Below are 17,271 nucleotides of genomic sequence, written 5' to 3' on the forward strand. Positions count from 1 at the left end.
TAGTGTTAATTGCTGGATATTGAGGGAGCATTTCATTGACAATTTCTATAGGCATAAATCTTAATAGTATGCCAATATTTATTTGTGTGGGCTTGAAATTTTGCTATTCTGCTGAAAATAATCCAAGTTTTTTTAATCATTAATTAGTTTGGATTTTGTAAATTGACTGCTAAATCTTTACCCACCAGTGTGGATACCCCAGCCTTTGTGGAGTCTCTCAGTGGCACAGCTCATGTCTGAGCCCTTCAAGCCAATAGCTGTTCCCTCTTAACAATCAAGATTGCTTTGCTTGTAGCAAATACATAGAATCATAGAATTGTGGAGTTAGAAGAGACCACAAGGATCATCTAGTCCAGCCCTCTGCAGTGTGCAAGGAAACCAATTAAACCATCCATGAGAGGTGGCTGTTCAGCCTCTTCTTAAAAACCTCCAGAGATGGAGAACCCACAACCTTTGTAGATAGACTGTTCCACTGTTGTACAGATCTTACCGTCAGGAAGTTTTTTCTTATATTTAATCAAAATTTAGGTAGCTGTAACTTATATGCATTATTTTCGGTCCTAATTTCTGTTACCATGGAAAATAGTTCTTTACTGTATTCCCTGTGGTACCCTTTTATGTACCTGAACACTGCTAATATGTCCCCCCTCAGTCTTCTTTCCTCCAGACTGAACATCCCAAGTTCCTTTAGCCTGTCCTCATAGGGCAAATCCCAAAGGCCCTGTATCTTCTTTATTGCCCTCCTCTGAACCTGCTCTAACCCGTCAGTGCCCTGGAAATGTGGTGCCCAGAACTGTACACAGTACCCCAGCTATGGTCTCACTAGTGCCGATTAGAGATGAATAAGGATCCTGTGGTACCCCACTGGTAACTGCTCTCCAGCTTGATGAGGAGCCATTAATACTGACTCTCTGAGTGTGGTTAGCCAGCCAGTTTTGAAGCCACCTTACTGTAGTGCCATCCAAGCCAAACTTGAGCAGTTTGTCAGTGAGAATATAATGTGAAACCTTTTTAAATGCTTTGCTGAAATCGAGCTTTGTCTCACATGACCTATTTTTGGCAAAGCATGCTGACTCTTAGCAATCACAGCATTGTCTTCAAGATGTTTACAAATGGCCCGCTTTATTACCTGCTCTAACATCTTTCCAGTGAACTCTGCATTCTTCAATCATTCTTAACCCTTCAGAGATAAGGCTTGACTGTCTTCTTTTCCCAAATTTAGTCTCAATAAGGAATTTGTCCTTCATGTGCTCTACATGCCTCTCTAATCGGGTTTGAAACATGCCTTGCATGCGCTGGATTGTGTGTATGGCACTGGTCTTTTATTTGGTAGTCCAGCTAGGGTCTGGCTAGAACCTCATTTCTATTGGTTACAATGCTCTTCAGAAGGGCCAACTTGTCTTAATTCAGATGTTCTCTCAGTGGTTGTCATTCACATCAAACTCTGCTATGAACTGTTATCCTTGCTGAACCCAACAAAATGTAATGTTTGGTCTGGTAGAGCCATTGTGTCCTCCATAGCATTTGTGAAAGGAGTCTAAATTCCTGAACTATGCGCAGCTACTTTCAAGCTTGCACACTCCTTGGAGCATGGCATCCTGAGGGCTGGGGGTTGGCCTCCCGACATAATGTTGTGTTACTTACTCTACAAGGTGTTGAAGGTTGGTCTGTGCAAGCGCAGAACTATTCCCTTGCAGTGCGAGGAGACATCAGTCATGGGTTAACTCCTCCCACTGCCCAGGACAGGCAAGGAACATGGGACCAGGCTTTTTGTCTTGATGCTGGTCTATGTGGCTCCTCTCAGCCAATTCATTTCTTATTCTGGTTTCTCTTCCAAACAACTCTTACCATCCGCCCCCCCCACCCTTCCCTGTTCTTTATCTCTATATACTTTGGAGTTTACATTCTTTTCTTTTCCAGTTTTTTTATTCTCTGCTTAAAGAAACCAACCAACCAAAAAGAGAGCAAGCACAAGAGCGCTGTTGTTTCTTTCTCCTTCTGTGGGCTATTTCTTTTGCCAACAACAAACAAGGAAAGCTCCAAAACTGGAAAGGAAAGAAGAAAAGTCAGAAGCTCAAATTAATTTGAATGGACCCAAATGGCAACTCATTAATAATAATAATAATAATAATAATAATAATAATAATAATAATCTTCTTATCCGCCTGTCTGATTGGATCGAGGCAGGGAACAACAGCAAGCATAAAATACATAAAATACTAATTAAAAACATAGTATACACTGTTAAAAAACATCATATTTTTTAATTATTATTATTATTATTATTATTTTATTTAACTATCACATAAACGCAATACAATAACAACAATACATCAAGTTAAAATACTACATAATTATAACATAATAATAATAAGTGCACCTCACCCCCGGGACCTTTCTTCTCCTTTTCAAAATTGTAACGATTCTTGCGAAGGTTTACACCCTTTCCCCTTTTTTTAACACAAACTCCACAAATGATCTCCATATCTCTTCAAAATCATTTCGCTTCAATACTCCTTTCTTAACTTTAATACTACATGTGAGCCTGTCATTAATAGCAATATCCCAGACCTCCTTGTACCATTCTTCTATTTGGTATTCCCCTTGTTCCTTCCATTTCCTGGCTATCATCAATCTAGCTGCTGTCAATAAGTTAGTTATTAATTCGTTGCTAGTTTGCGTACATTTAACCTTCTCATATATTGACAACAATGCTATGCTTGGATATATCTCTAGATTCCATCCAGTTATTTCATTTATCTCTTTAAACACCATTTGCCAAAACTTCTGTATGCATTCACAATTCCACCACATATGAAAATAAGTGCCAGTTTCCTGGCATCCTCTCTAGCATATTGCAGGATATTTCTTAATCAATCTGATTTAACCTTGCTGATGTTAAGTACCACCTCCATACCAAATTATAATTATTACAGCAGACACTGTAGTGTCTGCTGTGTTAAGGCCCGTCAGTAATCTGAGCATTCCACCATGTTATTTGCTATTGGTAGGGGGATGGTAAACCTAGCACTCTAAAATAAAAAATATTTCAGGAATCTTTCTGAAACGCGGGTACTGCCAGAAAGAAATGCTGGCTTTACATTCCCTGCGCGTTTCAGGGAGATTCCTGAAATATTGAGGTCTGGGTGGGAGTTTAAAGGAGAAAAAGGGAGAGAAAGTCTGTCTGTCACAATCTGCTTTGTTTTATTCCAGGGGTGGCGACTTTTTTTTTGCGCACTTGCAGCGCAAAAGGGGAAGCCTCCCGGAGCAATCCATAATCAGGATTGCATTCCCCTATCCATCCGATTGATGGAATGGCCTTTCTTTTTTCGAAAGACCATTCCATCAATTTTTAATTAATTTTTTAAAATCCCCATGTTTCTCTATGGGGAATCTGATAAGCTCACGCATGTGCGTGAGCTTCAGAATCCCCAGAGGGAAACGGAGAAGCAGGGAGAGCGCAGCCGGCGCTCATCCCCCGACGGGCCAGGTAAGTGGGGTGAGGGAGCTTGCCTGGAGCCGCTGCTGCATTCGTGCAGCAGCGGGCCCAGGTGTAGCTGGGGGGGGAAATCGGGGGGGGGAAGTCGCCCCCCACCCCCCCGGTTTCACTTTCTCCGTAGGCTGCAGGCCCGGGTTTCGATTGAGCGCCCGTGCGCTCAGTTGAAACCCGGGCCTGCAGCCGACTTGGGCGGAGGGGGCAGAAGGAGAGGAGAGGGGCCCTCGCCGCCGCTCGAAGTGCTACGGAAGCTCCCCCCGCCCCCCCCCCCCCGGTTTTACCTTGTCTCTCGGCTGCAGGCCCAGGTTCCAATTGAGCGGCCGGCTCCACCCGAAAGCAAGCCGGGCGCTCAATTCAAACCTGGGCCTGCAGCCGACTTGGGAGGAGGGGGGGGAAGGAGAAGGGGTGCTTACCTCCTTCCTCATTGCAGGCCTGATGGGAAATGCAGTTTTAAGCGTAAGAGGAAGTGACGCGTGTCACTTCCTCTTACGCTTAAAACTGCATTTCCCATCAGGCCTGCAATGAGGAAGGAGGTAAGCACCCCCTCTCCTCGCGAGTGCGTGCTGCTGCGAGGCCAGGGAAGCGCCGGCCACGTGTGTGTGTGTGTGTGTGTGTGTGAGAGAGAGAGAGAGACAAAGAGAGTGATGGGGGCATCTGTCTGTGTGTGTGTGTGTGTGTGTGTGTGAGAGAGAGAGAGAGAGAGAGAGAGCACAATACAGAGATACGAAAGAGAGCAAGAGAGAATGGGTGTCAGAGAGACAAAGAGAGACAAAGAGAGTGATGGGGGCATCTGTCTGTGTTTGTGTGTGTGTGTGTGTGTGTGTGTGTGTGAGAGAGAGAGAGAGAGAGAGAGAGAGAGAGAGAGAGAGAGAGAGAGCACAATACAGAGATACCAAAGAGAGCTAGAGAGAATGGGTGTCAGAGAGACAAAGAGAGACAAAGAGAGTGATGGAGGCATCTGTGTGTGTGTGTGTGTGTGCGTGTGTGTGAAAGAGAGAGAGAGAGAGAGAGAGAGGAGGCAGGCAGGCAGGCAGATTTTACTCTGCCATACAGCTTCCATGTGCGTGTGTGTGAGAGAGAGATTATTATTATTATTTATTTATTTATTTATTTATTTATGTATTTATTTATATAGCACCATCAATGTACATGGTGCTGTACAGTGTAAAACAGTAAATAGCAAGACCCTGCCGCATAGGCTTACATTCTAATAAAATCAAAGTAAAACAATAAGGAGGGGAAGAGAATGCAAATAAGCACAGGGTAATGAAACCCAGTCTGGTGAGGGGGGGTCCATATCTCAGGTGCTGACTACAAATGGCACAGAAATTTAAGGGGGGGAAGGAAGGTCAGCTCACAATTAGTGGCACAGACCTAACAGTGTAAGCATGTATTATTATTATTAATGAATAATTGAATTTGTTGGAAAGTCTGGTGTGAGTGACAGCAGAGTTGCTTTACATAAAGAAAGTGCGGCAACTGTTTAACTGTTGGGATGAAGAGGGAATTTCACCAGGTTCTCCATATATACAAATGACACCTGCTGAAATCTCCTTTTCTATACAGCTATGAAAGATACAGGAGCCCTGTCCTGCTTTTCATATGGTCACCCTCCATGACAGTTGGAGCTGCAGGAGCCCTGCCCTCTTGACCAGATACAAAAGGGGGCAGGGCTCCTGCAGCTTTGACTGTTGGGATGAAGAGGGAATGTCACCAGGTGCTGCATGCATAACAATGACACCTGCTGAAATCCCCTTTTCTATACAGCTATGAAAGATACAGGAGCCCTGTCCTCCTTTTCATATGGTCGCCCTCCATGACAGTTGGAGCTGCAGGAGCCCTGCCCTCTTGACCAGATACAAAAGAGGGCAGGGCTCCTGCAGCTTTGACTGTTTGACTGTTGGGATGAGGAGGGAATGTCATCAGGTGCTGCACACATAACAATGACACCTGGTGAAATCCCCTTTTCTATACAGCTATGAAAGATACAGGAGCCCTGTTCTGCTTTTCATATGGTCGCCCTACCTCACAGGGCTGTGGTTGTGAGGATAAAATGGAGAGGTGGATTATGTACACCGCCTTGGGTTCCTTAGAGGGTGGGGGAAAGGGGGGATATAAATGCAATAAGAAATAAAATAAATAAGAAATTAAATAAAAATCTTAGATTTATTTATTTATTTATTTATTTTATTACATTTCTATACCGCCCCACAGCCGAAGCTCTCTGGGCTGTTTACAACAATTTAAAATCATAGAATCATAGAATAGCAGAGTTGGAAGGGGCCTACAAGGCCATCTAGTCCAACCCCCTGCTCAATGCAGGAATCCACCCTAAAGCATCCCTGACAGATGGTTGTCCAGCTAATTTTACTAATTACTAAAATTTACTAATTTTAATAGTAAACATTAAAAGTATACAAAATTTAAAAACCATCAAAAACAAAAACAAAAACAGAAAAAAAACAACAGCACCCATTTAAAAACTGTTTACCCTACCCTGTGCCTGTTTGGTGCATTCTCTTCCCCTCCTTATTGTTTTATTATGATTTTATTAGAATGTAAGCCTATGCGGCAGGGTCTTGCTATTTACTGTTTTACTCTGTACAAAACCATGTACATTGATGGTGCTATATAAATAATAATAATAATAATAATAATAATAATAATAATAATAGTATTAGACGCAATAGACACTGGCTAGAGCCAGCCTATGCGGCAGGGTCTTGCTATTTACTGTTTTACTCTATACAGCACCATGTACATTGATGGCGCTATATAAATAAATAAATAAATAATAATAATAATAAAAGAAGTTCAAATCTGGAAGTCAAAAGACTGCCCTCCAGTATTCCCCAGAAGGCCTGACCCCCTTCTCCTGGCTCCATTCCCTTTTCCCCAACTATCTGTTTGGCTGTTTCCAGGCTTTTGTGTGATTTTTCCCCATTCTAAAAGGTTGAATTTGTTGGAAAGTCTGGTGTGAGTGACAGCAGAGTTGCTTTACATAAAGAAAGTGCGGCAACGCAGCATTTAGTATTAGACGCAATAGACACTGGCTAGAGCCAGCCTATGCGGCAGGGTCTTGCTATTTACTGTTTTACTCTGTACAGCACCATGTACATTGATGGTGCTATATAAATAAATAATAATAATAATAATAATTTAGTTAGCATAGATCTCCCTCCCTCCCTTTGTGAAGACTTCACTTTTCGATGTTTTGTCATTGCCTGTTGTAAATGATCCTTTCTTCATACAGTGACACCTCCGTTCATTTTAACAAAATATCCAATTCACATCTGCCTTAATGACTGAGCAGGAAATAATATAGCCTCAGTACTAAATGGACGTGGTATTGCTACCTACAACAATTCACTTCTGTTTGAGATGTTAGTTTCTTTGAGTGTTGAAGAGGGGTTGCTTTTTCCATTCTAATACCTCCTCCAGCTCCTTTTCCTCTTTCTTTCCTTCACGGATGCAGGGTACAATTTCTGCTAGGTGTTTCAGAAAAGCCTGTTTGTGTTGCTCGCATTGATCTTTGAAGTGTTGGATTTTCTTCTTGGTTTCAGGGAAGGTTTTGGCTGCGGGACTATTCAGGAGATCATTGCACTATGCATCTATTTCGAAGAGGCCCTCTATCTCATCTCTGATGCCATAATTTAGGACATCACTTATCTCATGGAAAGAGCTTGCATACGGCATTGGAGGGGTTTGGAGCCTTAATTTCTTTAGTGGGTACAGGCGGACAGTTATGGGTACAGCCTTCTCGCTACGCTCACTCAGAAGTTTGGGGAAGCTAGCATGAATTTTTGTAGGATCATGTAAAATATCTACATCGATTTCCAGAGGAAAATCTCCATAAAACCTATAGTTAAACATTTTGTTTTGTGGCTTTTCTTCATCATCCATTTTGAGAGCTGATTAAACTCTCAAAATGATTTACAACTGTTAAAGATACAGGAGCCCTGTACTCCTTTTCATATGGTCACTGGAGAAGGGGGGGGGGGAACGGGGGCTGGTGACTCTGATATCAGTGGGGCTATGAATCCGTGTCAAATTTCAGTTATAGCCAAGCAGAAATCTAAAGTAGCTATCCAAGGTGTGGAATCCCACCCCCAAAATAGGTGCAGCACTTTGAAAAGCTCCTTTAGAGTTCTGGCTGAAACCCAGAGTGGATTCACCACCCCACTGACATCGGAGTCACAAGCCACTGCTGGATGTAGCATGTCTTGCTCCTGTAGGGTGACCGTATGGAAAGGAGGACAGGGCTCCTGTATCTTTAACAGTTTTATAGAAAAGGGAATTTCAGTAGGTTTCATTTGTATACATGTAGCACCTGGTGAAATTCCCCCACCCCACAGGACTTGCATATCAGAGGCTGGTACATGGTTTACATAGATGGATTGCATAGTTCTCCTCTTGTCCTGTGAGGTAGGTGAGGCTAAGAGTCAGTGATTGGCCCAAAATTACTCACTGAGCTTCATGATCACCTAACAGTCAGAAAGTTTTTCCTGATGTCTAGCCGGAATCTGGCTTCCTTTAACTTGAGCCCATTATTCCATGTCCTGCACTCTGGGAGGATCAAGAAGAGATCCTGGCCCTCCTCTGTGAGAAAACCATTCAAGTATTTGAAGAGTGCTATCATGTCTCCCCTCAATCTACTTTTCTCCAGAATAAACAAGCCCCTTTCTTTTAGTCTCTCCTCATAGGGTGTTGTTTCCAGACCCCTGATCATCCTTGTGCTATAAGAGAGGTGTCTTGATGGTGTCACTTTGGCATTTGTTCCTTCGAAGCCATGAAGCATCACAGCTATAGGGTGGAAGCAACAAATCCCCATGGCAGGCGGCAGCACAGGAGTTCTGGGCAGCACCAGCAGCTATTCAGCTCCCCAAGCTTACACCCAGCCATCGCACGCATCCCCTGACCTACTGTGGGCCTCAATAAGGGTGACCATACACAAAGGAGGATAGGGCTCCTGTATCTTTTACAGTTGTATTGAAAAGGACATTTCAGCAGGTGTCATTTGTATGCATGCAGCACCTGGTGAAATTCCCTCATCACCACAGTTAAAGCTGCAGGAACCGTGCCCTCTTGACCAGATACAAAAGAGGGAAGGCTCCTGTGACTTTAATTGTTGTGATGAAGAGAGAATTTCATCAGGTGCTGCATACATACAAGTGACACCTGCTGAAATTCCCTTTTCTATGCAACTGGAGCCCTGTACTCTATTGCATATGGTCTCCCTAGCCACATGGAAAGGAAGACAGGGCTCCTGTATCTTTAACAGTTGCATAGAAAGGGGAATTTCAGCAGGTGTCATAGGTATGCACACAGCACCTAGTGAAATTCCCCCACCCCCACCCAAAGGACTTTTGTATCAGAGGGTGGTACGTGGTTTACATAGGTGGCTTACATAGTTCTCCTCTTGTCCATTTAATAGCCACAACAACCCTGTGAGGTAGGTGAGGCTGAGAGTCAGTGATTGGTCCAAAGTTAGCCAGTGAGCTTCATGATCAAGTGGGGACTAGAACCTGCCTGACACTCTACCTGGCACTACACTGGCACATATTTGGGCTTGAGTGTGTGTGTGTGTGTGTGTGTGTGTGTGTGTGTGAGAGAGAGAGAGAGAGAGAGAGAGAGAGAGAGAGAGAGAGAGCATAAACTACCCCAATCATAGAATAGCAGAGTTGGAAAGGGTCTACAAGGCCATCCAGTCCAACCCCTTTTCTATGCAACTGTTAAAGATACAAGAGTCCTGTACTCCTTTGAATATGGTCATTCTACAGGAGCGAGACATGCTAAATCCAGCAGTGGCTTGTGACTCTGATGCCAGTGGGGTGGTGAATCCGCTCTAGGTTTCAGTTATAGCCAGTCAGAACTACAAAGGAGCTCTCCAAGGCAAATATAAAATATAAATATAAAATTCATGTGACCATAAAATAGATGGGTATATAAAGTCACATCTGTGTTTTGTGAAAAAGCAAGTTGAGATTTTTTGGAGGAGGTGTTGTTTATTTAAAACACTTTCTGCATACAGTAAGTACACCCGAACGCAAAAGTCCGTGACAAAAATTGCAACAAACTCAGCTTTTACACTAACGAATACATTAGTATTCTATCTAACTTACCACTAATACACTCATGAATCTATCACTAAAATTTATAATTTATAATTTATAAACATTCAAGAATCCAATCCCCTTCTTAATGCAGGAATTCAGCTGGTAGGGTTGGCAAAACGTCCAGCCTCCAGATATCGTTGCTTGTTTAACAGTTGCATTGAAAAGGGATTTTCAGCAGGTGTCATTTGTATATATGGAGAACCTGGTGATATTCCCTCTTTGTCACAACAGTTAAAGCTGCAGGAGAAAAATATATTTTTTACTTAATTAACATTAAAGAATGCACAATCTTTAATGTTAATTAAGTAAAAAATATAATTTTTTTACAGTATCTTTAACAGTTGCATAGAAAAGGGAATTTCAGCAGGTGTCATTTGTATATATGGAGGACCTGGTGAAATTCCCTTTTCATCACCACAGTTAAAGCTGCAGGAGAAAAATATATTTTTTACTTAATTAACATTTAATGTTAATTAAGTAAAAAATATAATTTTTTTACAGTTATATTTATAAATATAAATTTCAGCAGGTGTCATTTGTATATATGGAGAACCTGGTGAAATTTCCTCTTCATCACAACAGTGAAAGCTGCAGGAGCCCTGCCCTCTTTTAAATGGAGTCACTCTAGTATAGCACCTGCAGCTTTCACTGCTGTGATGAAGAGGGAATTTCACCAGGTGCTGCATACATACAAGTGACACCTGCTGAAATTCCCTTTTCTATGCAACTGTAAAAGAGGCAGGAGCCCTGTGCTCCTTTTCAAATGGTCACAGGGGCAGGGGGCTGGTGACTCCGATGTCAGTGGGTCTATGAATCCGTGGGTATATGCATAGAATTGTAGGATTTTATGTCTAACCTTGCATAGGATTGTAGGATTTATGTACCCATGGATTCATAGCCCCACTGACATCGGAGTCACCAGCCACCTGCCCCTGTGACCATATGAAAAGGAGCACAGGGCTCCTGTATCTTTAACAGTTGCATAGAAAAGGGAATTTCAGCAGGTGTCATTTGTATATATGGGGAACCTGGTGAAATTCCCTCTTCATCACCACAGTTAAAGCTGCAGGAGCTATACTAAAGTGACCGCATTTAAAAGAGGGAAGGGCTCTCGTTATCCTTGACAAAAAGCCATGAAATTCAATGAACAAAAAACCTACGGTTTATAAAACAATGTTAAGGCCGTACACTTTTCCACCAAGCACCAAAAAGCGGGGACATTGGGAGTTAAGGCTCGCCAGCCTTAACGCCACATCCTCCCTAAGGAGGCAGAAAGTACCAGTGAAATTCTCATTCTGCCAAAGCAGATAAACCATGAGGACAGGATGGAGAATAGGATATGCAGAGGTGACTGTGGGGTTGTGGAAAACTGATGACGAACAACTTAGAGCCACCTACTTCTTTTTTTGTTTAGAGCAGCCCTTCCCCAACCTGGTGCCCTCCAAAGGTGTTGGACTGCGACGACGGAGCAGGTAAGAAACTCACCCCCTCCTGCCTGGCCCTGCTGCCAGGTAAGCCCCAACCCACTTACGTGTTCCATCGTCACTGGGCCCGGGCTTGAACTGAGCACCCTGGTCCATCCGGAAGCTCAATTCAAGTCAGGGCCAGGCGATGACAGAGCAGGTAAGAACACCCCCCCACCTGGCCCCTTACCTGGACCTGCTGCCACTGCACAAACTGTTGCGGTGGCCGTTCCAGGCAAGCCCCCACCCCACCCCACCCCACTTACCTTCTCCGTCATGGCCTGACCCGTGCTTGAATCGAGCCCCCGAGTCCACCCAGAAGCAAGGCTGCAGGTGCGGACTTGCTTCCGGGTGGACCAGGGCCCTCGATTCAAGCCGGGGCCCAGCGACAAAGGAGCAGGTAAGTGGGGTGGGCTGGGGTGGGGGCTTGCCTGGAGCCGTTGCTGCAGTTTGCACAGCAGTGGCAGTGGGTCTAGGTAAGGGCCCAGGCAGGAGGGGGTTGCTTACCTGCTCCGTCGTCCCCAGGCCCAGGCTTGAATTGAGCTTCCGGATGGACCAGGGTGCTCAGTGTGGCCTTGCTTCCAAGTGCACCAGGGCACTCAGTTCAAGCCCGGGCCCAACGCCGACAGAGCAGGTAAGCGGGGTGGGGTGGGGGTGGGCTTGCCTGGAGGCGCTGCCCTACGTTCCCCATCCTGCTGTCCCAGCATTCCTGACCATGGGACATACTGACTTGCAATGATCGATCGTCGCAGTCCAACACCTTTGGAGGGCACCAGGTTGGGGAAGGGCTGCTCTAAACAAAAAAAGAAGTAGGTGGCTCTAAGTTGTTCGTCATCAGTTTTCCACAACCCCACAGTCACCTCTGCATATCCTATTCTCCATCCTGTCCTCATGGTTTATCTGCTTTGGCAGAATGAGAATTTCACTGGTACTTTCTGCCTCCTTAGGGAGGATGTGGTGTTAAGGCTGGCGAGCCTTAACTCCCAATTTCCCCGCTTTTTGGTGCTTGGTGGAAAAGTGTACGGCCTTAACGTTGTTTTATAAACCATAGGTTTTTTGTTCATTGAATTTTCTTTTATTCTTACCGACATAGTCTTCAAAATACACTGATTCCATATCTTCTCCCAATTCTGCTTACTTATCTGTCTTGTTATATCCTGATCCCATATCATTTTAAAATGCTCTCGTTGTTCTCCAATTTCCAGCAATATTTTATACATTCCACTCATTATACCGTTACTAACTATCTTTCCACCCTTATCTTCTCTTAGTATAATCATCTTTTCAAACTCTGTATATTCTCTACACTCTTTATTCTCATTTATCCATTTCCTTGTCCATTGTTCTAGTTGTATCACCTCAATCCAGGAAGTTTTCCTCCCTCCTAATATCTCCTTTATTCTTTCTTTACTATCCATCTTCGTCATCCAGTCTGTTAATTTAATTATTTCCCTTTCCCTTAATTCCTTCTCTAAATCCTTCTTTAAGTTCGCTGGGAAATTTCCCATCATTGCCACTGGAGTTAAGGGGGATGTTATCGGCATCAGTTTTTCATTATATTTTGCCCAAATCTCCAAGATATTCTTCATCAGGGGGTTCTCAATTTTCCCCAGATCTTTTTTCTTAAACTTTTTCTTTAAACTTCAATTCTTGTGTTTCCCACTTTAACCAGTCCAGCTCTTCTGATCCTAATATCCCCTCTATTATATATCTTAATTGGTTAGCCAAGTAGTACCACTTTATGTTAGGAAGTCCCAATCCTCCTATTTTTGAGATTCATACCATATCTTCTTATTAATCCTTGCTTTCTTATCCCCATTACAATAATTATTAATTATAGTTAGCCAGTACTTCAATTCTACTTCCAACACTTTAATTGGTAACATCCTAAATAAAAAAATAATCTTTGGTATAATTTTCATTTTAATAATCGCTATTCTACCAAACCATGATAATCTTATCTTCCTAAATTCTTTTAACTTTTTCTTAATCTCTTGCTTCAACTTATCAAAGTTCTTCTCCTCCAAACCTTTTATTTATTTTTTGTTATATATATCCCTAAATATTTTATTGATTCTCTCACTTTAATGTTTACATTCCTGCTTATCCCACCCTGTACCTGCTCCTTGTTATAGGCCAGTTAATCTGCAACCCTGTCATTCCCCTGAACTCCTTCAAATGTTGTTTTATTCCATCCATTTTCTCTAAAGGTTCCTCTATTGAAAATAAAGTATTGTCCGCAAACAGACTTATTTTAGTCTTTCCTCTATGACCAAACCCTTTAACATTTTCATCCTTTCTGATCACATTTGCTAGAGTTTCTATTACTAACGCAAATAAAATCGGGAAAGGGGACATCCTTGCCTTGTACCTCGAGCTAGTGAAATCCGTTCTGTCAATCCATCATTAACCACTACCCATGCACTATTTTTTTGGTATAATTTATTTATCAGACCTTTAAATCTTTCCCCAAACTCCAATCTTTCTATTATCATTTTTAATGCTGGCCATTCCATGCAAACAAACTCTTTGAAAATGTCTAGGGCCATCAGCCCCACTTTTAAATTATTCTTCCTTATTCTATTATATTTAACACCCTTCCAATTAGGTTTGACATCTGTCTCCCTGCTATAAAACCACACTGATCACTTTTAATATATCTAAATATAAATTTATTCATCCTTTTTGCCATTATTGCTGTCAGTATTTTTGCATCTTGGTTTAACAAAGAGATATGTTTTTATGACCCAAAAACATCCTAAAAGCATCCTAAAAGTATCCTAAAATTCCACTGGACAGGCCTGCCGGAAGAGATTAGTCTTGATAGCTGTCTTGAATGCTAAAAGATTGTCAAGCTGATGAGTCTTCTCTGGCAGGCTATTCCACAGTCTGGGAGCAGCAGAAGAGAAGGTCCTCTGGGTAACAGCCTAAATCTCACTGACTGAAGTAGATTCTTCCCAGAGGACCTGAGTGTGTGAGGCGGATTGTACGGGAGAAGGCGATCCCGCAGGTAGCCTAGACCCAAACCATGTAGGGCTTTAAAGGTGATAACTGATCAGGTTTTGGGACTAAACTGCCATTGTAGCTTTGGTTGATAATCTGTGTCTAGAAAAGAGCAGTTTCTCAGGGATTATTAATCTGAGGTTTTTGTGAGGTGTTAAGAATCTACAATGTGTGGTGTGTAACACATAGCCTTTATGTTGTGACTGGCTTGTACTATTAAACTTAAATGTTTTTAAAGTTTACTCCTTGTACACGTTAGATTTTAGAAGGTGCTGAAAACCAATATTCTGGAATGCAGATTGGACAGCTGCAAGATGAGGAAGATGAGACTGCAAATATCCCCCAGGATGAGAGCATTGATACTTTCAGACATTCTTTCCTTGGTATGTAGAATGAGAAAATGCAATTTATTGAACTGTCTCTTACTTAGGACAAAGCTCTCTCTGGATAGGACTTTCTAAATTAAAAGAATAACCTAATATTTATTGTTTAAAGTGAAAATTTTTGTGAACCGCCCAGAGAGCTCCGGCTATTGGGCGGTATAGAAATGTAATAAATAAATAAATAAAATTATGTCAACAGCTGTATATTGCTTTATAATTTTTCTTTCTTTCTGAAGCCTTTCAGCAGTCCCATTTATTAAACAGCATGGGTCATAACAGACAGCCTTCCAACAGTAGCATGGATACATTTATGTCAAAAGAAGAAATTGAGCCTGCTGATCATGAAAATAAGGTAAGATGGTTGCTCCCACTCGAGGGTTGTGCTTAACTGAAAACTGTCTGCAGTGGAAAGGTAAAAGAAAGGCGCAAAGGTGAGAGAAAGGAGGCTATCATTCTTTGAGCATGTTCAAATTATACTCTCTCTCTTCTCTGGTTGCCCACTGTGGGAAATAGCATGGTGGACTAAATAGTTCTTTCATCTGATCCAACAAAGCTCTTGTGTTTTCTACGTGGATGGAATCTGAAGTGACTTTGGGCTTGTGTAATTCATCACTATCCCTCATGCATCATGTAGAGTATAAAGCATGAATGGAGAAATTTCACTGTTACTTGATCTACCTGGTCTGTGATATGGAGCTAGTACAAACCTATGTACAAATGAATGAAAGATAAGCACACATTCTGGCAAACCCTTCCAGACTATTTCCAATTAAATCTTAGCTACAAATTACAAGGCCCACTGCAGTGCTGAAACTATTCCCTGACAGATGTCCTACTTTGAAGATTATTTTTGCTGTGTGTGTTTGAGGGGTCCTTTTTCATCTGTACCCTTTCAGATGGTACTTACCATTAAGATTCCTTCCATGGTGAGATCAGGAGCAGGCCTTGGGGGAGGGAGCTTATCACAATACTCCATATTGCCTATGGAAGGCAACAAGTGCACACAGCCCTACCTGAACTGGCTTGAGGCTTCTCTGACCTTGGTGCACCCCAGAGTTGTCTTCCCTTGTCCCTCACCTTTCCGTAGTGTCATAGAGTCATAGAATAGCAGGGTTGGAAGGGTCCTATAAGGCCATCGAGTCCAACCCCCTGCTCAATGCAGGAATCCACCCTAAAGTTCTTCTTCGTGGTCTCTATGCATCACACATATGGGCTTTGCGCCTGCGCAGAGACCGAACTGGAACCTACTATAGCTGAGTGGAACGTTTTTGGCGGGAACCCCTCCCCCACGCTACTGCGCATGTCCACGGGGTTCCCGCCCTTACCTCAGTTCTTTGTCGTCCGCCATTGTGCTTAGACATAGAACCAAAACCTCTTAGCATTTTTTCTCTAGAAATCTTTCTTTGCTTATTTCAATCTTCAAATCTTCGTCTTTTTCCTCATTCTTCACTCTTTTTCCATCTATTCTGCCTAAAAAAAAAAAAAAAATTATTGTTAGTTAGATTCTCCTCAGCGACTTCGGTCGCGGTGCCTAAGCGCATGGCAGTAAAGGCCCCATTTTGCAAATGTGTGAAATGTAGAGCTAAGCTCCCTCCAACTGACAGGCATTCTCTGTGCGTTCTGTGCCTAGGTGAAGGCCATAAAGTAGAGGCTTGCCATCATTGCATGGCCTTCACCAAACAAACTAGAAAAAAATAGAGCCAACCGTCTTCGCTCTATACTCTGGGAAAAAGCCCTCAGGGCCAGGGACAAGGCCTCCAACACCACAAGGATGGACAAAACGGCAACCAATAAGTCCGTTGATGACCGTTGCACTGAGGTGCGCGAGCAATCCAGAGCGGCTAATAGGGCTCAGATACCCCTAACGCCTGGACGGTCACTGGCGAGTTCCGTGGCAAAGAAGATCTCTAAAAAGGCCCGGACTCCTAAATCTTCTTCAGAAATAGAGAAGAAAAAGAAGAAGAGAGACACGGAGAAGCCCTCTTTAGGGCATTCCGAAATGTCTGAGCCGCCTAGGAGTCAGTCTACTCCTCCCACGGTACCGATCGCTTCGATGCCGAGGCCTCCCTCGGTATCGAGATCCCAGTCGCTACCGACGGCTACGCTACCGACGCACCCTCCAAGCCTATCGGAGGGCGAGCTGCGTGATTCGGCTTCAGCAGCCTCTTTTCGAGAGCCAGCCAGGCCTCAAGAGCTCCAGGGATTAATCCCTTTACCACCCTCACCAAGGCGCACACCAAGGCGTGAATGGGACGGAGTATCTCAATACTCTGATCTCCAATCAAGATATGTATATTACGAGTGGGATCGCTACCGACCAAAACAATATCTCCAGGAAGACCAAGGTCGTTACCAGCACGAGGAATACTATGCGCACCCTCCACCGACATCGAGGGTATGCCGTTTACCGTTGCCTCCGCCTTCCGTCCACTAAATGTCTACGGTGTCGACCCCTCGACACCGTACACAGTCTGCAGTACCAGCCGCTGCGGCTACAACGGTGCCGACGCAGGAAGAACACGACTTGCAGGTAGTTACCTTATCCTCACCTGAGGATAATTATCCTTCCGACTCTGACTCGGCAGTGTCAGCTACGCCATCGATACCGTCGCCAGAAGATGCGGTCCATGACAAAGACCCTTCTTTGCCTTCTGACGATATGGTCAGATTTTCTGACCGTATGCTCAGAATGGCCCAAGCATTGGGATTGGACATCCAACAGACTGATGAATCGGTAGTTGATCCGATTTATGATGTCTTCCAATCCAGCGACTAGCCATTCCTCTTCCTCATGCTTTAAGACAAACAGC

General features: G+C 43.4%; 1 protein-coding gene across 2 annotated transcripts in view; it reads left to right on the forward strand.

Moving 5' to 3' along the window:
- Window positions 1-17,271, forward strand: part of HTT (huntingtin) — a 454,111-nt gene that overhangs the window by 115,895 nt on the left and 320,945 nt on the right. For both annotated transcript variants that reach the window (XM_063135886.1, XM_063135887.1), the window contains exons 13-14: window positions 14,338-14,461; window positions 14,698-14,813. In XM_063135886.1, the coding sequence (XP_062991956.1) occupies window positions 14,338-14,461; window positions 14,698-14,813 (240 nt within the window). The remainder of the gene's footprint in view (window positions 1-14,337; window positions 14,462-14,697; window positions 14,814-17,271) is intronic.

Source organism: Elgaria multicarinata, chromosome 10 (assembly GCF_023053635.1).
Source record: "Elgaria multicarinata webbii isolate HBS135686 ecotype San Diego chromosome 10, rElgMul1.1.pri, whole genome shotgun sequence".
Lineage (NCBI taxonomy): Eukaryota > Metazoa > Chordata > Lepidosauria > Squamata > Anguidae > Elgaria > Elgaria multicarinata.